At 36.8% G+C, this 22,948-nt stretch overlaps 1 protein-coding gene across 3 annotated transcripts in view; it reads left to right on the top strand.

Moving 5' to 3' along the window:
• COL19A1 (collagen type XIX alpha 1 chain) overlaps window positions 1–22,948 on the top strand; it is a 204,881-nt gene that overhangs the window by 138,596 nt on the left and 43,337 nt on the right. For all 3 annotated transcript variants that reach the window (XM_040598686.1, XM_040598687.1, XM_040598688.1), the window contains 16 exons: window positions 3,124–3,177; window positions 7,659–7,721; window positions 8,421–8,465; window positions 9,392–9,427; window positions 10,329–10,364; window positions 10,459–10,512; window positions 11,706–11,759; window positions 13,853–13,906; window positions 15,131–15,220; window positions 15,604–15,648; window positions 15,748–15,825; window positions 17,139–17,174; window positions 17,282–17,335; window positions 17,424–17,477; window positions 21,236–21,277; window positions 22,381–22,434. In XM_040598686.1, the coding sequence (XP_040454620.1) occupies window positions 3,124–3,177; window positions 7,659–7,721; window positions 8,421–8,465; window positions 9,392–9,427; window positions 10,329–10,364; window positions 10,459–10,512; window positions 11,706–11,759; window positions 13,853–13,906; window positions 15,131–15,220; window positions 15,604–15,648; window positions 15,748–15,825; window positions 17,139–17,174; window positions 17,282–17,335; window positions 17,424–17,477; window positions 21,236–21,277; window positions 22,381–22,434 (849 nt within the window). The remainder of the gene's footprint in view (window positions 1–3,123; window positions 3,178–7,658; window positions 7,722–8,420; window positions 8,466–9,391; window positions 9,428–10,328; window positions 10,365–10,458; window positions 10,513–11,705; window positions 11,760–13,852; window positions 13,907–15,130; window positions 15,221–15,603; window positions 15,649–15,747; window positions 15,826–17,138; window positions 17,175–17,281; window positions 17,336–17,423; window positions 17,478–21,235; window positions 21,278–22,380; window positions 22,435–22,948) is intronic.

The raw sequence follows: 22,948 nt of genomic DNA, 5'->3' as shown, positions 1-22,948 counted from the left end.
ACTAGTGGAGAGAAACAGTGTGGAAGGAAAGAAAGTGACTAGAGTTTAGGAAAATACCCTTGAACAAAAATATTATCTGTTGTTGTACACTTGGGGTTTATTCATTTTTTTTTTAAAAAGAAAGAATGATGGAAAAGTTAAATTATTAAATTTATTTCAATATTTGAAAATGGAAAGACCAAAACCAGAGAGGTGGTTTAGCTCTTGTAACAAAAAGGCTGTGGCATGGTCAAGAATTCAACCCAAATGCCTTAAGTTCCCCTTGACTGCCTTAGTCACGAGAGAGTTCTGGGGGTTTTTTGAGGTTCTGTCTGGGTTTTTTTCAAAACTGTGACTTTCCATTTTGTCAAAAATTATTTATTTGATGTATGAATATCTGAGGGGTTGGGGTTGGTGGCAGGTACAGCACAGGTGTGGTTGCAGCAGTTTCATTTGTAGAAACAGTAAAGGAAACAACGTGGCGGCAAATGAGAAGGGAGAATAAATTCTTTTTAATACTTTTTTTTTTTTTTTTGACTGCTTGCAGGATTACAGAATCCTCCTAGGATTCTGGATTCAAGGATTTGACACTGCAAGATTACAGCATTGAAATTAAGACGTCTAGTAAGTAGGCAGTGTCATCACAGTTAAGTCCCAATTCTGGATTGCCATCTTTAGTGTGGATATTGAAGTAAAAATTCCACCATTAACTTCAGAAATCAGAGTTGAGTGAGCACCTCGGTCAAAACATTGTGACAATATGTATTATTTTTCAATGTAAGTTTGAAGTTACAGTTCACTTCAAAAATAAAATTAATGGGAAAAATTATGGCCTTGTATCTCTTCCAGTGTTAGGGAACAAAGAGGGAGTAAGGCACCTGTGATTTTTCATGTGGCTTCCAATCTTCCTGATGTCCCCTAGTATTTAAGTACTGCTGTCTTTCTGTTAGAATGTAATCACAGTAAAATACTGTGGATCATATTTCATCACTTAGTGGTGATGTCTCAGAACACACCTGGCTTGTTCTGGTATGCTGCAGTAATGTTCTGCCAGGTCTTACTTATTTGTCCTTCAGTTTTAATAACTTTTGCCTATCTGACTTTAACTTGGCTTTCCCATCTTTCTGGGTTTTTATACCTTCAGAATCCATGGGAACTTTGTGATTGCCTCTCTTTTGTTAGTTAATTTCCATCGGATGGAAATTTTTTTCCCCAAGGAAGTAGCCTAGTTATCAAACCAACAAAATCAAAATCACGCTTCTGTTTCTCATCTTTTTCAAGTTCAGTGCCTCAAGGGAAGTACCTTTTACTGCTAAGGAGAGCCATCAGAGTTTCACAGAATCGTCTTTTACGTGTGGGCAAACTTTGTGGTTCTGCCATTCTGTGCACTCCTACAGAGCAGACGCATCTTGCCAGTGAAGGGTTTGCTGTCAGAATGCAAAACATGGCCTACCTCATTTAAACGCTTTGTCAGAACACGTCAAAATATGACTATGTAGGAGCCAAAAGATACCAGGGGATATTAGCCGTCTTCTATACACATGTGAAATTATCAGCTGTGAGGGATGGTGGTTGTGACAAAATCGCATCATCTTTTTCCCTGAATTGCCTGATGATTTATACAGCAAAAATTCTGAAGTAGTAAACAGTTGATGTATTCCTTCAAAAAGTATAACAACTGGTTGCTTAGCTTATATTGACCCAGAATATGTAGCATTTCAGTATTGTCCTTGGATCCTGAGCTGAAATCAGTGGATAGAAGGTTTTTCAGTTTTTCTAGCAATACTTTGGAGTCTTGCTGCTGTACTGCTGCGAATTTGACAGCAGTTCTGGTACAAAAGTCTTAATCAATTGAAAACAACAGTATTTTCATCTTGACTAATTGGTAACTTGGGTGAGAAGTGATTTTGATCTGTGACTTCCTGTATTAGTTTTACAGGTCCTTTAGCATGAAAATGGTAGAAATTTTCAATATATTCTTATTCTGAAAGAGTATAAAGCTGTTTTCTTGTTACAGTGCAGAATATTTCTGTCGTAAGTGTGATGTATGTATAATAACAGTGCACATAAAACAATTAATAAAGACCTGATACAAAATTAAAATGTGCAATAAAAATGCTGACTAATCTCTGACAGAACATCTCTGACTGATAAACAACCTCCATTTTTTTTGAGGAACAACCCTTTTCAAAACTGAATAGAATTCAATTTCCGAAAGCAATCTTCAGGGTGCATGTATGCCAGCTACATTTTCCCCACTAACACAGAAGCTGCAGAGGATAAATTGTCTGTAAATATAAAAAGCCACAGAGGAGGAGAATTGCCTTTGTGCTCTGTCTTTGTTAAATGCAGGTCATTCAGACCAAGTGACTTAATTGAGTATATAGTAATATTGCATGATACGAAAATTTCAGCTTAAAGAGGGATACTCTGGTAATTTGTAATATTTAACTGAGTTTTAGTTCATAAGATATTGAACAAATTTTTTGTGTTCTACCCTGATTTACAGCACTTAAAAATCTCATTGAGGGCCTGGTTTAGGGCAGACTATGTCTAAAAATGTTTTCTTTTTCCCAAGCACATGGTTTTTAATCTATCCATCCGAAACTTGCATTTGTGTAGGGAGTTCCTTCTCTGTTGTTGAAATTCTTGATGAAAGGTGTGTACTTAAGTATAAACTTGCAATGCTGATAAAACTAGGAAGTTGGTCTTTTGGAGAACTCTGGCATTCCTCATTTTCTGTACTCAAAGTTAAAAATCTAGCTGTTTACTCACACTAGGAGCTGCTTCTACATCAAAAATTGTGCTTTGTGTTATTGGGAAGAGTTTTAAAATGCTGCAGAGAAAAGGTGCTGCTCATACCAGAAGGGATTGGTAGCCAAATTGATATGGATGTCACCCCTGCCTTCTCTGACAGACTGATTCACTCCAAAAGGTTGCCAGCTTTCAAAATTCTGGGATTTAGAAACTGACTCTCCTTCTCCTCTGTGCCTGATAAATGTATAATGAACTTACAGAAAATGATTTACTGTATAATCAAATAAAATCTAACCCTTTTACATGACCGCTGCTCTTTGAATATAGGTATGTAAACATAATATTAGTTAACTTAAAATGACCTTCTGATGCATGTTTTCCATATAGGGTCCTTCTGGACTAAAAGGAATTCTGGATTCATTGAACAAGTACTATAATGAGGTACGGAGATTTGATGTAGGTCGTGTGTGTTTATGCTTTAAAAGTATCTAAAGTAGAAATGACCACAGCTTCGATCCCTGTGAACCACATTCCAAGCTAATTCAAAAGGTAGATCCTTCCCTGTCCCCTTTCTGCATCCTGCGCAGGCTCAGTCCACACTCCAGTCACATACCTACTGTGTCACCTATCCCGCTGCTGTGTGCCTTACCTCCCATCCATCCTCTATTCACATGTATTTTGCCTGGTATAACTCAAAAAAGAGGTGGGTGGACCACCTAGCTGTTAGCGTAAAGCACCAGGTCCCCATTTGTAAACCTAATTGCTCTAAAACATACTTGCCATTTCTTCTTTCTTGAGCTATTCTGTTATGATCCCAAGAGTAGACTAGAAAGACGAGAGGGCAGAATTGTAAAAGATCTGCTGGCAATCCATGAGAATTGCCCTGATGTTTGTAGTATAAACTAATAAAAATCTTGTCTTAATTTTAGAACCTCTTGCAGCTACAAGCGCTATATAGAAAAGAGTTAAAATTGCATAGGACATTCCATGTGATGGAGCTTTAAAATTCTTACCACAGATTTTTCAAATCATTTAAGCGGTGGCAGCGTCTGTCATTGTAAGGGATTGTAATTCAAAGATCACACAAGTTTTCCTAATTGATAGCAAAGCGAGTATGTAACTTACCTGACTAGAAAATCTTATTTCATTCAAAGACTGATGAAGCACCATTACAGAAATATTTGCTTAATATAAAGGTTACTGTGTGTATCACACTTCACGTGATGCAAGTCAAACCTGGAAGACATCCATTTCATTCAATATTAAAATGCGTAACTATAAAGAGCAGGTGAATTTAGGATATTTTTCTTATATCATGTATCCAGGTGGGTACTAAAATAATTTTTTGAACAGTGATTCTGAAGCAAAACTCATGTCAAATGTATCTTTCCAGTTGCTTTTATCACTGAAGTGATTTCTCTGATTTTTAATCCATTCCAAATCAATATATCACCTTAGAACATGCATCAGGAATTAAGGCAATTTTTTATATGCTGTCCTGGATGAAGACATTTTCATACCTGGAGACTTAGTTTCTAGTTTTGGTTTGCCATTTCATATGTATGTATTGAAGTTTTCTATACTTGGATTTTATACCTTTCATTTTCTTCCCAGTTTCTTTTTCCTGCCAAAGACAGCTTGCGTTGATACCAGCCCTGTTTCCTCTATCACTACCATATTTATTGTAACTCATTCCCCACCTCCAGACTATTAATCTCTTTTACCCTGATGGTCCCTTTAAAGTTAATTCTGCAGAAGGAAATGCAAACAGTCGTGATCTTCAGGAACTGAGAAGCACCTGTCTCCAAAAATCATGTTTTTTATCATTGTGAGGCTCTAAGAATTCCTAAGGTTTCTTATATTTCCTAATTAACAGTATTTGGGGAAAAACGTAGACCAGCTGCTCCATGTCTATAAATTAATCATCTTTTAAATCCTATACAGCTTATCAATTGTCTTCTTCCTTCACCAGTCTGGTTTGAAGGTTTTAACGACTCTGTAATGATCAATTAACTGTTCAACAAGGAAATGCTCTGGTTTCAGATGAGTGAGGAGATGACTTTCTGATTCAAGTAGCAGGTTTTAAATATGCAAGCTTTCGGTAACTATGTGTTCAGATCTTCCTAGAGTCAATTTAAGTCTCCAACTGCTACAGGAAACATGAGTTTCCATACATTTTAAGACAAGAATTGATATTCCCATCAAGGACAAGACAAAGACATCGGAAGTCATCAAAGACAAGAACAGCTTGTGTGCTTTGCCATTGATTATTTATGTAGGCAGATGTATGCACCAGTAATTTTCTCGCCCCACCCCCACCCACCCCCCATTACATAGTCTGATGAGTGCTGATTTTGTTCACTGCACCTTGGAGGTATCAAGCAGTCTTTCACGTTCCAGTGTATAATTTGTAATGTACCTCAATTATTTGCATTTTTAAGATGATATTTCAGTGATAAAAAAAAGAGGGTTTTGAGATTCCTTAAACCACAGGAAACAGTATTGTCATCTCCCACCATTTTATGCTTGTTCTCAAGGTCTTCTTTCATTTGGTTTTTTTAAAGTTTTTAAATGGTGACCACATTTTTGTTGCTATAGAGACTTCAATATCTTTTTCTTCTGAGGATATTAGCATGGCTTTTTTGCATTGCTGTTTCTAGGAATCATGAGAAACTGCTACCAAGAAATGTGGGCATCAGTGAGAAAGATCTTAAGACCCATCATAACTAATAATGTGTTTTCCTCTATATTTTCTGTTTCTTAACAGATTATTTGTGATTCTTCTGATTTCTGCGTGGTATCAATAAGTAGTTGTACTTGCACAATGTATTTAAATAATTTGTTGCAACCAAGCTTTTTCTGGCTCAGTATCAATCACCTTATCCTGTAAGGAGGCTGGAGTGCAAGTCTTTAAAAGCATAATTTACTTGATCCATGCATACAATGGAAGAGAGCACTGTAAATACAATTGCTGACTGCAGCAGCAAATTGTGCTTGATGGCAAACCAAGATCAGCAGTCTGTCTTTAATGAAGGTGAGGGGAACCTGCTGAGGACAAATAGTAGTATTGATCCTTAATAGGGCAGGAGACAGTGCTGGAGCATTTCTTCCCTCGTTGTTCTTCCTTTGTGCCTGTTTTTGGAAGGCGTGTGACTATTTTTATACTGCTCCTTGTTACGTCTTTTGCACTTTGAGCATAAATGAGATGCTTTGCATGTATTCAATACATGCATTTTTTTCTCTTTGTTATGCTGAGAAACTGGCTCTGCCCTGCTTTGTATGTTAAGTTCCTTCAGCGACTGGTAAATGATGTCTCATGATTTGTTTTTATACACTCTCAGGTCACTGTTACCATCCTTCCCCTGGGCTTTCAAGGCCTCTGCTTGTCATCTTTTTTACTTACCAGTTTTCCATACATAGATATATATAAGTTCACCTCAGTCAAACCTGCTTCTAAACGTATGTGGAAAGGGCATATAGATCGGTTTAATCTAAAATGTTCTCCAACATGTAAAAATAAAAATGAAGCCACAACACAAAGCAATTGAAACTACATCACAATCTGCTCAGGAAATGTTTCAAAATCATAATTCATAATAATTAGAGATTATTCTTGAATAATTCATTATTACTTTTCTAAGGTCTTTTTCTTCGGCATATTTTACTTACACTTTTTGTAAAGAGCAAATGACCTATAAATATGCAAAGAGCATAAAAGTAATTATTTGGTCTAATACCCTTTTTTTTCCTCTCCATGTATGTGAAAGAAATGCATGACTCACAATAAATCATTACTTAGAGTATGGTTATAATAGCAGGCACCTGGATTCAGTCAAGCAGTAGTCAACTCCTTCAGCAATACTCAGGTTCCCTTCTTTGAGTATCTACCTCTTGCTCTGGAGCCTATTTTAATAATTTTAATAATTAGGGTAGTAACGGTTTTACAAACCCTAAACACTGAAGAAGATCCTGGAGGACCTTAACATTTCTAAAATAATTATGAGTTTTATTCAGGTTATAATCAGTTATCAACTTTTTCAAAGATTAATGGCATGTAAATGGCACTTTTATTCGTCACAATGTTTTCCCGTTTTAGAGATATGGAAACTGGAACGTGGCAAGGGGAGCTGGCTTGCTCAGGTTTCTCATTCTACCCAGTGGCAGGTGTTCTAGGATTTGGACCCCTTAGGTCCAGACTCAAGCTCATTTTTCAGGGTCATTGGTTTTGTTGCTTTTTCCTTTGTTAAAAGAAAACATGTTCCCCTTAGGTAGTCTGAGCCTGGCTTTGTGAAAAGGAAACAGTTTGCTTCGTGTTTCATTGTGTCTTTAACTTGTACAGAAGAGTAAATAGATGCAGTGCAATAATACCTGAGAAAGTGTACAACCTGAACCCTTGGTCCCTAAATCTGTTTTCTTTGAGAAGCAGTATGAGGAGCCTGTTGATGACATTCATGTCCTCTCCTTCTCACTACGGTACTAGACTTAAATTAGTTCTAATTTATTTTTCACGCTGCTCGAAAGTAAAAAGTATTTTTGTCACAGAAGTGTTTTTTATTTTTCTTTTCTGACATACTTGAGAATTGTACTGTAATAATGAGCATAAAAATGTGTTCTTTGCATTGAGTTAAGGAAAAAACCCACAAATTTGCATAGCAATATTCAGCATAGACATTTCCTTTTTATGCTTTTGTTAATCTTCTCCTAGTCTGACTGGACTATGAATGCATGATAAAGGAGGTATTGCTTCAGTACATTACTTAGATGTGCTGCATAGCCATTTAGTATCCCTTTCCAGTAGTAAATTAGGACTTCCGAGTTTACATACTGGTAAAATACATTAAATTGTTATGATAAATAAATCGTTACTGTAAATAAATAGTGACGTTCTGTTCTCTGATCTTTGTGGTGATATTTCCTCCTAGAGTGATACAAGACTACTGGAATTACTTGGGACCCCTGGACCTAAAGGCCAGAAGGGAGACACTGTAAGCATTTTGGATTAATTTGGAGAAATTTCAAAATGCCAATCTAACCTGACTCTGCCACCCTTAACACAATACCTTTTATTTGATTTGTCACAACGGTCTTTGAAGGAATACAGATTTAGGTATGACTGACTCTGATCTGTGTAGTCCAATATCCAGCTCATCATACTATCCTGCAGGTGCAGCACATGAGCCTTTCTCCTGTAATACATGATAACCAGAAAGGGAAAATGCCAAAAGAGTTATGTGTGGTTTCTTTAATGCTGTCTGAAGAGAAGTCAAATGAATTGGCCTGCTGGTTGGGGGGAAAATACTCTAAAAAATGTGGAAATTCTGAAAATATTTTTAATAGTGAATCATGACTATTTAGATCAATTTCTCTGTAACAATAGGACTTGCTATATGAAATATACCTATAGTCAGCCTCTAAAAATGACATGGAGGTCAAATTCTGAATCCACACCATATGACAGTATATTGTTTATAAGCATCTGTCCTGTTTAAACAGCGGAATGAATTTTTAACAACTGGATATCTTTCAAACTTTGAAGAAGAGGGTCAAGTGCTCTGGATGTGTGACGAGATTGACAATATTTCTTATTGATAAGCCTGCAGATCTCCTGTAGAAAGCAATAATTTAAATTAATTTGCATTTGTTGTAATATAAAAGGTTTTAAATATAATTTATTTTATCAAAAGGGTCAAAAAGGAGAACTGGGAATAACTGGCTCAAAAGGAGAAAAGGTAAATTATTTTCTTACTTGTGTGATACTAGAAGGTGGCTGAATATACTGATTATGAATCAAATCCTGGAAAATACACTCAGAATCAAGAAAAATACATTTGGGAATAGGAAAAACTGTAGCCTCTGAATGTCCTTAACTTATTCAAGCCCCTCCTTGAGAGAGTATGCACGTAAATTTACCTTAGAAAAGGAAAGTTAAAGTCCTTAACTTTAAACACATTCAGACTTTTACTGAATATCAGTTTAAAAGTTTGTGACCAGTGATTGCCTCACAAATTAAACACCATTCATACTTTTTCAAGTTACAAATGTGATCTTCAATGTCTATAATGAAAAAACAGGAGTCTTTAAATTTTTAAAATTTATACATACACTTCCTAAGTTAATACCTTTTAGATTAAGCTTCAGATTTCCAGAGAGACTCGGTGGGAGGTGTTACTGGGGAATAGGTGTGTATTGTATTTTTCTAGGAACGTGTGATGTACCCAGTTCTTCATCCACTGAATAACAGGCATTTTGCTATTCAGCTGTTAGGCTTCCAGTTGGTTTCTTTGTATAAACAGTTTTCATGCAGGCAGAAACTTTTCTTACCCTGTAGATATGACAGATTCATGATTTTGTGTATTATAAAGCACATGTGTTTGAGAGTTTGCCAGATTTGTACACAGCATCACTCCTTTTAGTTCATGATCCTGAACCTCCCCTGTGCTTCTGCTTGAAAGGACTGTGCGTGTCATGGTCTTGTCATTAAACCAAAATTATCCCTCAAGTAAGGATGATTTTGTACATCCCTTTTGTAGTCCATATACTTACATTTTATGTAGGTTTAATTTTTTTTTTCACGCACTTTTCACCAAAACCAGATGTATGTACCATTTACTATTTGAAGTAAATCTGTGTTAACCTCTTCCCTATGTTTCTATAGGGAGAGCCTTCTGAAAAAGGGGAAAAAGGAGATCCAGTAAGTATAGCTGTGTTTTGAACTCATGATGTGATTTGATATGATTTCCATACTGTACTCATCCTGTAATTCTTTTCTTTGTACACTTCCATTAGATTCAGTGATTATGTGTGATAGCATATATGTTGTTATAGTCTTACACCTGCATCAGGTTCATACAGGTTATAAATAAAGAACAGAGATGTTCCTCAGCATTTCTGTAGTTGATACAGTCCGTGAACTGAGTTCAAAGTACATGGGGGTTTTGTTCCCTGAAGGTTCTTTCAATTGTTTCACAAAATTATATGTGGGTTATACTATATTATTTTAATCATTTTACCAGTTTCCAGTGCAGCTTTTAACATCAGGCAGTTTTCTTATAGACATTTCACGTGTGCATAGTTTTGGGGGTTTTGAGGGGATATTTTCAGAACACTTGTTCTGTAAGAGTCTGTTTACATCTGTTGCTTATTTTTAATTAACTATTGTCCTCTCTTATGACATTTGACAAATGCTATTTATGCTGTTTAATACAAAACTGAAGGTTGCTCAGCTACTTGTGATTAACATATTATAATAGCCAAAATAAGACATACTGTAATAATGTGTGGTTTTGGACATCAATATGTCACCAGTTGACATTTAGTGCTGAAGAACAGGCTTTAGACTGGAGAAGCTCGTAAGCAAATGTGGAGTTTCAAACATTTTTTCCTTAAAACACTAGGAAAACCTGCAAACAGAACAAGTTTGAAAGACGAATGCCATTCAGAGTTTGTACAAGGCATCAGAAATTCTTTAATGCTTTCTCAATATTTTTTTCAAGTTTGCAAACTGTATTATAATATTTCAAGGTAGAAAATTAAACTCTTAGTTGGTCATAGTTCAAGTTCTAACTTCTTATGGTTGTACTTGCTATTTTCAGGGAGAACCTGGAATGGAGGGATCAAAAGGAGATAAGGTATTTTTTGACTTGTACACACTGTGTACATAGCTGATACTGGGAGACATAACAGTAAGTTTGGATTTTTTCTTTTCTCAAACAATATCATTAGGGTGAAACAGGAGACCCTGGACCACCTGGTCTTATTGGAAATCCAGGATCAAAGGTAGGTTAGTTATTTTTGTGGTACTTAACAACCATTACATTCCGTGCTGTTATATAAGAGGACTGTGAATGCCAGCAGCTCTTTAGTTAGTACTAAAGGGCAGAGAATGCAAATTGTTTACATCGAAAGTTTGTGCATTGATCATGGGTGTTCTGCTGTTCGTAAAATTCTTGCTGGTCTCAGCATCACTCCACAAGGAATATTTATGCAGATCTCAAATGTTATTTGACTACTCAAGAATATGAGCACCCGCTTTGTAATTTCAAATCCACCAGTAGTTGGGTGTATTCTCTTTATCCATCAGTGAGGCAAGGAGGAACCACTGCCAGTACATTAGCAGTTCCTATGTTTAATCTTTTGAGGCTGCAGGTAATGTCAAAGTAGTCATTGCTTTGCTTTGAAGAAAATAAATGAAGCACAAATGTTCTTGAGAATCTCTCATGATGCCTTGAATTGTATCAAATAAAGGTTAAATTGGAAACTGTGAAAATGTAACCTCTACCCAACACTATTCGTGTTGGATACAATAGTACTCAGGTTCCTTAGATCATCAAAAGAAGTCCCAGGGGAAATAGACACAGCTATAGGGTCCACAAAACTGCAATCTTAAAACTGAACCTCCACTCTAACTCCTTACCCTGCTCTTTGGAGGCTAATGTCTTTCCTTGGTAGGAGGAGCTACTGAAATAATTGCTGTTACTGCAGTGGAAATCTAGATCACCTTCACACTGTATGCCTTCCTGAAGAGGCTCACAGAGATCCAAACCATCATTAGGGTTTGCACTAAGTCGTCCTTTTATCTGTACATCTCAATCCCCTTTTCTTTCAGTGCTCTGGAGTCCTTCTGATGAGATCTATTCAAAAAAGAGAAGGAACACCTATCACATAGTTGAAAAATCACTTCTAGCTCTGACCCTTGAGGGAGAAAATCTTGATTTACTCCTTTTGTTTTGTCTTTCCCTTTAGGTAGTGCCTTTGTATTTACTTGTATTTGCTTTGTATGCAAACTTTGAATTTTGTACATATCAGTCCCAAAGATTTATTGGACTAAACATTAGATTCAGGGAGAATGAGCAAACTTTGTACTTCTTGCTCCATGTAGAAGATAATTCTTAATGCCACATGTTTTAATCTTTCAACAGTTTGCACCCAATTACAACAGGTATATTGACTGTGCATGTATTATTTCACAGGGACTGCAAGGACCTCCGGGACCTGTTGGACCCAGGGGACTGCCAGGAGAAGTTGTATGTATTGTGCAGTTTCACCAAGCTGTAGAAGCGTGGTGTGCGAACAATTAGCCAGTGAAGCAGTACCACAGAAGTTACCATAGCGCTCTTTTTGTGGCTGCTACTATAGCAATTGGGTTGAAGCACAATAGTATGGGATGTCTCGGGTTAGAGTTCTGCCATTTGCTTGTGTTCTTTTTGTCTTTGTGTTGCCATCTGAAGAAGTAAAAATAATACTAATTTGTCTGATGCACATATAATTAGCTCTACAAAAATTATTCTTACCTCACAGGACTAGGTGAAAATTAAAAAAATCTAGCAAAGTTTTAGTAATGTTACATCGTGAGCTGGAAAGCACAGTGTGTGTGAAGCAAAATGAGAAGAAACAGGGGAATTAAGAGTACCCCAAGGATTTAAACACATGGCTTTCCTTATTTCCATCTATAGTTTTGTATTATTCTGAATTGTTTCCCTGCCTGTAAAAGGGTAAAGATTAATAAGGTGAACAGAATAATAATAAAAAAATGTATTATTTTAAAATTAGGTCAGATTCATGAGTAAAACTCATATTCAGAGCAAGACATAATTCTCTTAAAACTAGAGACAATATTAAAATCTTTAGGCAGAGTAGAAGTATTGGTTGGAAAGAATTTAATAGAAAACTCCTTTTTTAATTACTGTCCAATAGATTAAATTACCAAAGTACTTCTACAGAAAGTAGAATGAGAGATTATTCTTATGATTGTTGATTGATATGCCAATTTAATTGTGCAGAGGCTTACTGACAGTCATAAAGTACCTAAAGCCATTATATAGTTGCCATAGGTGAAAAATAGCTTGATTTGTGAACACTGACAAGTGGCAGATAATACGTGTTTGTCCATGTAAGAATGTCAAAACCTGAACTGGTGAACTCTCAAGCAGAAGCCTACTACTCGTTAGATGCAACAGTAAGGGCTGCTTTTAAATTTTGATAGCACCTGGACTAATTAAAAGTGACACATCCCAGGCTCTCCCATTAATAAAGAGACATGAGACAGACTCACCAGTGTGGAGGCTGATCGATCACCTGCTGTGCTTCTGCACGTAGACTGTTTAGATGGTAAGAGCCGAGGGGTGAGGGTACCCAAAAGAAGTGTATTAACCGTCACTGTTGAACCTTCACTGCTGCCATGAAAATGTTCTCATCCTTCATACATCAGTGTTCACAGAACTGTGTTTTACACTGCGAAGAAAGATACAAACAATATCTGTTTCTTTGTCGTTTTCTTAGAAAGTTTGTTTTCCATTCCATTTGAAGTATTGTACTTAGATTTTATGTGGAAATTACAGGTATTAATAAAATGCTTGATAGAGTTGTTGGTTGAATAGCATTGAAGGGTTATGGAAAAAGTTTTCTGAATTTGTTACAGTGTAGTAAAAGAACACAATTTAACTATCACTATAATTTAAATAGTTTCTGTTTGGATTTTCATCTGTTTCATTTCTCTGCATTTATGTCAAATCCTTCACGAAAAAGTCAAGCGAAAGTACTGAAGTGAAACCAAAATGTGAAAGAGAAGGTTTAGACAAAAGAAAGGATGGAATATATTTATTTTGCTTGAAATATTTGACTGTCCATTAAATAACTAAAACATTTTAAAGAAATTCAGTGGATTAAGTAATGTGCAGGAGTAGTAATTCATTGAACCTTTTAAGATACAAATTTGAGTAATTAAGTAGTGTAGGAAAACATGCAGCCCTTCATAGGCAAAAAAGATGAGACACTTACTTAAAACCCAACTTTGTACCTGCTAACAACTTCCTTGAAAAAAATGTTTGATTTTCAAGACTTGGAATTATTTTGAAATTGAAGAAATAAACCTGTCAGTCTCTGCCATTCTTCCCTGTTAGGGTCCAGAAAATAATTGTCATTATTACATTTCAACTTAAAGAAAAATGATTTGTGTATTTGATCAAAGAAGCATTCATTAACTCATAATCTTCAACGTTTCAGGTCAATACTAATACACAGTAAATAATCCAGTGAAAACTCATTTTCAATTGTAACTTTAGATGATCTTTCAGGGAATAGGTATAAAAATGTACAGTTTAATTTTTATTGATTACAGGGATTACCAGGAGAGCACGGGGTACCAGGAAACCCGGGAGTTAAAGGAGAGAAGGTATGTTTTAAGTGGTTTTAATTACGTTTGATATGTTAGAGCATATGAGACTGTCGTCTCTGAAGTAACCTTCCATCTTTTTGTAGTGCATCTGAGTGGCTGCTTTATGAATTGATTTTAAAATGTACAAGCAGCAACCTGCTTTGTGCTCCTTGGAGATGCTGCAGGCCAATTTGGGAATCCAGTTGATCTTTAGATTCCTAATTTAAATAGTATTTTAAGGAGGCTGGACTGGGGTCTTACATTGAGGATGTGCAGTGTAGAAATATCAGTTCAGGTCCTGACCACAGAACAGCCTCTTCAGTGTAGTGTCTTAACCAGACTAAGGTGTAAAATCCCACGTCAGTCAGACGTACTCATCTTGGCACTGGGGCAGCTATACTGTCTTCAGATGTGAGCCAAGGCTGGGATCTCTTTATGGCTTTGTGTTTTGCATTAGTTAAAATTCAGCTACATCAGCAAGAGTTAAAAATGGTATGTGTGTATATGTTGAATATAGAGAAGGGGAGAAAAGAGGACATACAGGCATATTGTGAGCTATGTAATGTTATGGTATTAATACATTGTGGGGTACAAGGGAAACTAGTAAAATCCATTAATAATTTGAAGAAGCAGGCTGACGAAAAGATAGGAGAAGAAAATTACTATGGAACAATGACAAAAATGTACTCATCTTACAAAATAGGAAGTGGTGGATTCAGAAGAATCACAGAGAATGATGCAGGAGCATGAAAAAGACAAGAGAACAGCATAATAAAAGGCACAAATCCACCTGTGTAAGCAGGAGGAGTTGTAGAGATGCAGAGCAAGAGACGCTGAATGCACTGAAGTAAGAAATAGAAGTGTAAACAGGAATACAGTGAAGACCAGGGTTTTAGCACTAGGGATAGATAGCTGGAGAGAGTGAGTTTGAAGCTGCTACTATGATTTAGTTAGCAGGGCTTAATGACAGCCTGCATATTAGGGGCCTGGGTACAAAGAAGTGTAGATCAGATGCACTGCAAGCATGGAAAACTGAGAGAATGCTAGTGGTTATTAGTGGTTATGTCCACACGCCCTCCTCTTCTGCAACTTTTTTAAAGGAAAATACTGGGGGGGGGGAGTATCTTCTCTATTTCTTCTCAAAGTACTGGCACATTCTAGAATAACCTTGATAATAATTAGATTTTTTTTCATAAGCAAAAATTCTGACATTTCAATTAGTGATTCAGATTTATTTTATAGGGGGACCCTGGTGGGATTATGGGACCACCTGGACATCCAGGTCCAAAGGGTGATGTGGGGCCTCCTGGACCAAGTCTGCCTGGAACACCAGTAAGTCCATAATCTGAAAAGGCTTTTATTACTTTATTTCTTGTAGGGACAACTGTTAAAGAATTGTCATTGTGCAATGAAAGAAATGAGAACAAGTTGGGCATTTTTTTATGTTATTTCAAAATTGAAATATATGTTATACTGGTGTCGTAAGTGCACTAAAATATAGTCTAGAAATAGTGCAAGGCTCACACATGCTCCTAATGACAGTGGTATTAACAGGGAAGGCACATGTAAATCTATCGTAGTTTATTTATAAACGCTGACTGATTTTAGCAATAAAATTCAGCTAGTCTCTTTGATTTCAAAACTTAATTTGGGTTTTTTCCTGGTTTTTTGTTTCTTTGTTTTTGGTTTGTTTTTGTTTTGTTTTTTTTTTTTAGGGTCCCACTGGTATTCCTGGAAACCCAGGTCCACGGGGACCAAAGGTATAAAAAATATATTACTTTTGTTTCTGAAAAAAAGGGATAATGTGCTAGTTTACATTTTCAGACCTGTTGTAACCAAAAGCCTTGTACCCTTCTCAGGGAGAAAGAGGGCTACCTGGTGTACAAGGCGCACCTGGGGAGATGGGGCCCCCTGGAATAGGCATTCAGGGATCACCAGTAAGTATACCAATGCCCAGAATCTGAACTTCTAACTGCGCATCGCTGAGACACTGCAACAAGTAAACAAAGCATAGTAAAAAGCCACGCCATGAACTCTCTCCTGACTGGATTCCCAACTCAGCACCTTTCCCTTTATCCAGACCCAGAAAGATCTAGTGCTAAGCGGGCAGTGGGAAGCCTTGGGGAACTGAAGGAATCAATAGCTACATTACAGATGAGCTTCCTCCTAGCGATGGTGTTGAGGCATCTTCTGTGGCTGTTTCTAAGCAGCAACTATTTGCAGCTGTTGGCAAAATCCAGCCCGAGTAGTGATACAAGAGAAGAGGTATACTCGACATTACGTAGAGATGGCATTTTGAGATCCGTGCTGGCACTGTCAAAGGCAGAGACGCCTGGAAGAGATGTGGAAGGCTTTGCATCAGCTCCTAGCTTTTGCATTTCTGATGACTGCTGATTACAAGCTTAGATCTACTGCTTATAGACGAGAACCTTACAGCGCCAGGTACTATGCCAGCAAACAGGAAAGTCCTGATTTTGCACAGCTTGCTTCACCCATTTCTGTGCAGTTTAAATTCGAACGTGAAGCAAGCTGATGCAGTTTATCTAGAGCATTCATACTAAGTAACTTGTATAGCAATAACTGTCAGTTATTCAGCTTGTTTCCCAGGGTTCGTTCTTTCTATTGCCTTTAAATAAAGCCATCTGCAGTGACTTCAGAGTATTCAGTAAAAAAATCAATGATATTGATGGTGTAGATGATAGGTGGTACGCGTTATTACGTGAGTTCTACTCTGGTGAGTAGGGCAATCTCTCTGCAGTCCAAACGAATATAATCAGCTGATACATTTCAGTTTGTTGACAGGACTCAGGTACAGAAAGAAAATGTTTGAGAAAGGTGACTAGAGATTCATACTGAGGTCTTAATCTGAAATAATAATCCTGGCAAATAATTAATTCAGTTAAAATGTTTTCAAACCTGAATTTCAAAAATTAGCCATTTATATATAAATAATCTATTTTGGTTTTATTCAGCTGCATATCAGCTTTTCTTAGGAATATTTTAGCTAAATAGCAAGTTTCACCACAGCTCATTATTCTTTGGTATTATTTGCCCTTGAAAATGGGCCTCTGCAAAATCTTGAATTCTCTAATTTTGCCAAAATTAGATTTGTATTTAAAGCCAAACCTTAGAGCAAGTCTTTCTTGCAATGCGAACTGCACCAATATACTACATGCAGTATTATCTTTATGAAGTTCATCACCCTTATCCCAAAAAGTGTAACTACTGATTATTTGGAGTTTTCTTGCAGGGTCCCATGGGTCCAACAGGATCAGCAGGTGTGCAGGTAGGATATAAGTTTTCTCTTTAATATAGAAAACATTAATTTAGTTTAAGATGTTTGCAGTAAATGAAAAATATTCTAATATCCTAAATGACCTTGCCTGCTCTTAGGGCCCTAGGGGACCCCCAGGATTACCAGGAACACCAGGTACCCCTGGTATTAATGTAAGTGACAGTTGTCTATATACACAGCAAAAAGTAATGTGTCTCTTGCCAGTGATTTCAGGCCATGACATTTTACATTTGTCTCTAGGGCACTCCAGGAAGAGATGGAAAGCCAGGACTGCCAGGTCCTCCAGGTGATCCTGTATGTATACATAGAAAGCTTGTGCATTTGCTTTGGTGCAAATATTTTAAATTTAAAGGAAGTGAGATAACCTAGCAAGACTAGAAATCCAATTGATTAATTTTGTTTATCACTATTACGTCCCAACCTCAGAACTTTAAGAAGGCAAATTTCTCTTTAGAAACAAATGCTTACAGAGGCTTTTATTGACAGCAATTCAGTTTACTGAATTTCCTGAGTGGTTGTTTGATAGAAATAAAATATAATAATATAAATAAAATAAATAAAAATCTGTAGATTGTTGGAAGAAGCAAACCAAAACCAAAGCTTAAAAAAATTGTTAAACTCACCTGTGATCCTATTGGGTTTTATAGGATTTGATATTTCCCAAGAGATTTTGGTCAATGGCACAGTTTTCAAAAGAACAGGGAAACACAGTGATATCAGTAATCATTTGAGACATCAAAACAAAGGAAAATAAAAATTACAAAACCTAACATTTGAACTGTATTATGTTCTTTAGCAAAATCTCTGCTACTTACCAAGGCATGAATTTGACTTTTTCACTGACTATCTCAGCAATGTCAGTCCATTCATCCCTTAAACTAGCAATTCTTCACATACCTGACCATTGCACGTACTCCTCAGATTCAGAGACCTGCATCATTTCTTATGAGTGAGGTCTATCTCTAAGTGTCCAGCAATGCAAATCTTAGGCAGAGTTTCCCAAACTTACCTGCAGACTGCTGATAGCCTGAGACAAGAAATGCTTCAGAGCTGCCACAGGAATGCATTAGGCAGTAAAATATATCATGCTTTTGGTTGAACACTTGATGGTAGAGGTGCAGGCAGTCCACCAGCAAGCCTGAGGACTGACAACAAGGAGCCTATCAAGGGATAAACTAGCCCCAAAATCACACAAAGATTTCATCTTGGAGATCGTCAGCTTTCTCCGAAGAGCCTGGGAACTAGCTGGCACGTATGCACTGTTGATTAGCAGTGACTAGGATAGTGATTCTGATCGGTTGGTTCTTTGGTTTTCCTGCATTAGTGAACTGGTCCGGTACTTAAGAGACACTTAAGAGTATCTGTAGTTCTGCAAAGGCCTTAAATCAGTACATAAGAGCAGATCTGTCGCTGGTATTGAGTATGAAGGTAGCATTCAAGTCAGAGAGTCACAAAGACTGAGATATGAAATGAGCTTCAGTTAGGAATGGATATAAAAACAAGAAAGAAGCACTGTGAATAAAATTATTTTAAAGACCAGTAAAGTCTATTATTTAATAATCATGGAGATCAAATTACAGATTGTGCAGAGAAAGCTGAATAATTCAGTGGCTTTTCACTGTCTACTGAAAGAAATTGCTTTTCAAAGAATACATAAAATGAAATCTAAATAAGTTAATTGAAAAAAATAATTAGAGGTTTTAGATACAGCATGAATATCTGGTGTAATTTGCTCAAAGTGAACCAAAGCAGTCTGTAAGAGAGATGCAGCATTGAGGGGGAGATGCTAACAGAAAACGTAGTAAAAGGTGAATGCAAGAGGAACTAGAGTATAATAGGTCAGTTGAATAAAATTTTGATTGCAAGAAAGATATTAAATACTTTAAAAAAAAAAATTCTAAGTACCAGTGATATGAATGTTAAAGTGGAAACACACAATCAAGTAATTTTGTAAAGAACCAGTAGCAGAATAGATCGGATTTCTGCCTTTGGAAGGTTAACTTTCTTGGGAAAGACAAGGAAACAATCATGTTATACACCTGGCTTCAATAAAATTTTGAGACTGTCCTCATGAGGTTTTTGTAAACAAGCAAGAAATGATCTTGAAGTAATTGCCATATCATTAATACTTATCAAAAAAACATGGATATTAGTGTCTATCAGTAGATTACGGTCAAACTTGGAAGGAGAGGTCTCTCCCATGCCCTGTTCTTGTCAGTGATGTAATTTTCTTAGGATAAGTAGATATAAACTCTGCAATTAGACTGGGAAAGACTGCTAGCTTTTTAAAGATAATAATCAAAACTTAAAAATCAGAGATAGTCTGAAGTCAACAAGATTAAACTCAAGATAGATGAGCATAAAGTGCTTAACAAGTAGAATAAGTCTAGAAGGCACAGTGCACTGTAAACTAAATGTGAGTAAAAAATCTGATGCCAGTGTTAAACACAGGTCTACATGGTAAAACTTACTAAAAGGAGAGTTATTTCCCTTTGCTCTCTTGAAATACTCTTCTTTCTGAAGAGAACATTTTTAAAGGACGATGTATCAAGCAGGAGTGAGTCCAGAGAATTAAGGCCATTTTAACATTTTCAAAAGACCAGCATGTGTCATACGCTTACCCAGACAGCATACACAGCAATGACTCTACAGTATGTGTGCAGTTAGGCTGAATTTGCTATACCTACAGAGCAGACAAACTGTATGGCACAAATGCAGTAGGCTTGCCCTCATACCGGGTGTGCCCTTGCAGCTGTGTGCTAGGACCCTTTCACACTGAAGGTCTGGGGACCTGTACCATAAAATGATATTGCAACTAGAATAAGAACATTAGAAAAGAGGAAAAACTGGGGAAATTACACTTGTGTAGTCCAGCAGAAAGGCCAACAGGTGACATGGTAATAGTCTGCCTATCTGTAAAATGTTTTCACAAGGAGGATGAAAAGTCGGGCTCTGTAGGGATGTGGTGGTTGGGTTTAAGCCTTGTTACTGGTTTTTAAGAACAGGTGATGTTGTCTATGTGCAGATTACTTTTGTGCAGAGGATAGACTTCCTACCTTGCATAGTTATGTCCTTAAGTTATGTTAGGTGGCTATGTCTCAACCAAGAAAACTCCTCAGCATGCTTTTGAAGGTGGTGATGCTATCCTGTAAATGGTTTACTCCTGATCACATGTATAGTTAAGGACATTCAGCAGCGCTTCTCTTGAGCTAGTATTTGATACCCATTGCTACCACTGACAGTTCCTCTAATATGCTACAAAAGTGTTTACATTTTATTTTACTTCTTCAAGATGGAAATTATTGAAACAGACTGAACAAAAACAATAACAAATTTTGAGTGTGTCTGATTTTATATTACGCCCAGGGCTATTTTTGCTTTAGCAATTGCAAGAAGCAGCATTGATAATTGAAGAGTCCATTTGTGAGCTAAGCTGATGATAACCAGCGCAATTGGTTTTTACAGGGAGTCTTTAAATATGAACTTAATGGCAGCACTTGGAAATCTGAGTTATACTGCAGTACAGTGTAAACCTATTGATTGAGCTTTAAGTGGGTTTCCTTTAGTATTGGTAGCAATTTAGTGATGGCACCACAGAGTTTTGCACTAATTCTTAATGTTTAAAGACAGGACAAAACACTGCATACGTTGCTCATGTTGCTGTAGCTGGAGTATTCCCAGTATCTGAACTAGTTTATTGAAGTTACCTTTGGAATCTCCACAATATATGCAACAGTTCACAGTAGAGTCAAAGCCTAGGAGAAAGCAGAAGGAAAAGAAATGCAGATAATCAGGTGAGAATAGTCTGTGAGACATTCCAGTAGTGGTAAGTTTTTGCTGGTATGCTACAAAACCAACAATATATTATTATTGTGTTAAAGTCAAATTTACTATTTTCTGGAGTTATGCTGTTGTCATGGCGTAAGGACCTTAATTGAAATTGTAACAGAGAATTGCATTGTTAGGTTGGTTAGACAATGGTATTTAACTATATTTGAAACCCTAAATTTTATTTTGAGTTTCCATTTGCAGCTGCTTTTTTTTAATTTCAGATTGCACTGCCACTGGTGGGAGACATGGGTGCTATACTAAAGGTAAACCTATTTAGAGGTTAAATATCTTTGTTTACTATAAGCATGCTTTTTAAACCAAAACATGTACTTGAAAGTTTCTATAGGTTCAATTCAGACCTACTTGGCTAGCCTAAAATAATTTTGAGATTTTACTTTTTTTTCATTTAAAAAAAATACTCAAAAAATGTATTTTATAGGAATATTGCAAGGTGACATTTGAACAGTATATGAGGTAGGAGCCAGCAAGTGCCTCTTTAGCCCATCCAGTCCACAGTATGAATTGCTACAATATTCTCCATTCTCTGCTTTACTTTATAGTGTCAATATTTGTAATATACCAAATGGGGGAAATAGTCTGGAATGTCTAAGGTATTATTTTGAACAATAATGAAATTTGAAGTGATCTGCAGTATTCTAAAATGAAAAGTGTGCTCAGGAGGATTTCAATATGGGGAACACATAATTTCTGAGGAGAGAGATTATCCTATTTTACTGCCCTTTATTAATATATGTATTTAGGATTCCCAGATTTGATTTCTTTTAGGTCTTTCTTTAAGCTTTTCCTTGATTCTGTCTGTTTATAATTTTATTGCCTTTCTCCTCTGTGTGCTCTTCTATCTCTTTATGATTTCTCTCATACTGATTCTTTATGCTTCATTCTTAATTTCTCTGTGTTTTGTGGATAGCACTTCTATAAGATTGTAATTTAGCTGGAGCTGGAAAATGCTTCTCTCAACAAAGCAGAAATCGTTTACTTTCATTGTAGATTTGAAGCTGGTGAGAGTAACAAGTAACCTTCATCTCAACCTAATCCGTAAAAGGAAGGTGGTTTGCACAAACCTAGACACAGGTGTGTCTGGGGCTATCCAGAATGAAGTAATTTGAGTCCTCTCAAAATGAAGCTAAAATTTTGTTAGCATGGTTTGAGTGTGAGAGATGGGGAGGGAAACAAGGAAGGATATCTGAAGTAGTATGTTGTGTAGAAGAGACAAAGGACTGAAGAGAAGGCTTTGGGGTAAAGTGAAGGGATGGTCACAAAGGCAGGAAGGAAGCAGACTGTGTGATCAGATCATATGCCTATGTCACAAAAATGGTTGTCACTTTGCTTTCTGTCTGTTCTTTAGGGTGATCCTGGTACAAGAGGTCCTCCAGGCATCCCTGGTAGAGAAGGGCCAAAGGTAAGTTTTGAAGAGTACTTTGCATTGCTTTGTTGCTTGTTAAAAGTAGGCGGCCAGACTCTTACCTCTGACAGTCTTGATTTTTTTTTTCCTGATCTTTATCCCTGTAGCATCTGAGCAGCATGAAGTTTCAAATTGTTTTTACGGTTCAGCCCTCTTCCTGTTTGTTTGCGTTTCCTCTAAGAAAAGTGAGCAAAATAGCCTACATTGAGTCCCAAGCCAGGATAGCTCTTCTGTGTCTTGCATCCATTAAAGCTAGCTCAGATTTGACTGTCCAGTAATGCATTGACATCTATAGGTTTATTTTAGATGAGTTAGTCACACAAGAATCTTGCAATGAAGAAGGAAACATCCCGTATCTCCCTCAAGTGTGCAACAGCTGGACTGCCCTGTGCCTTTGCACCATGTTCCCATGGGAGTAACGCAGCCATCTGTTTCAATGAGACATGAAGTTTCACTGACATCAATCAAAATTCTGCTCCACTGTATCAGATCAAATGCCACATGGTCTGGC

Source organism: Falco naumanni, chromosome 6, assembly GCF_017639655.2.
Source record: "Falco naumanni isolate bFalNau1 chromosome 6, bFalNau1.pat, whole genome shotgun sequence".
Classification (NCBI taxonomy): domain Eukaryota; kingdom Metazoa; phylum Chordata; class Aves; order Falconiformes; family Falconidae; genus Falco; species Falco naumanni.
Note: the sequence above shows the minus strand (reverse complement) of the source record. Positions and strands in the feature narration are given on the sequence as shown.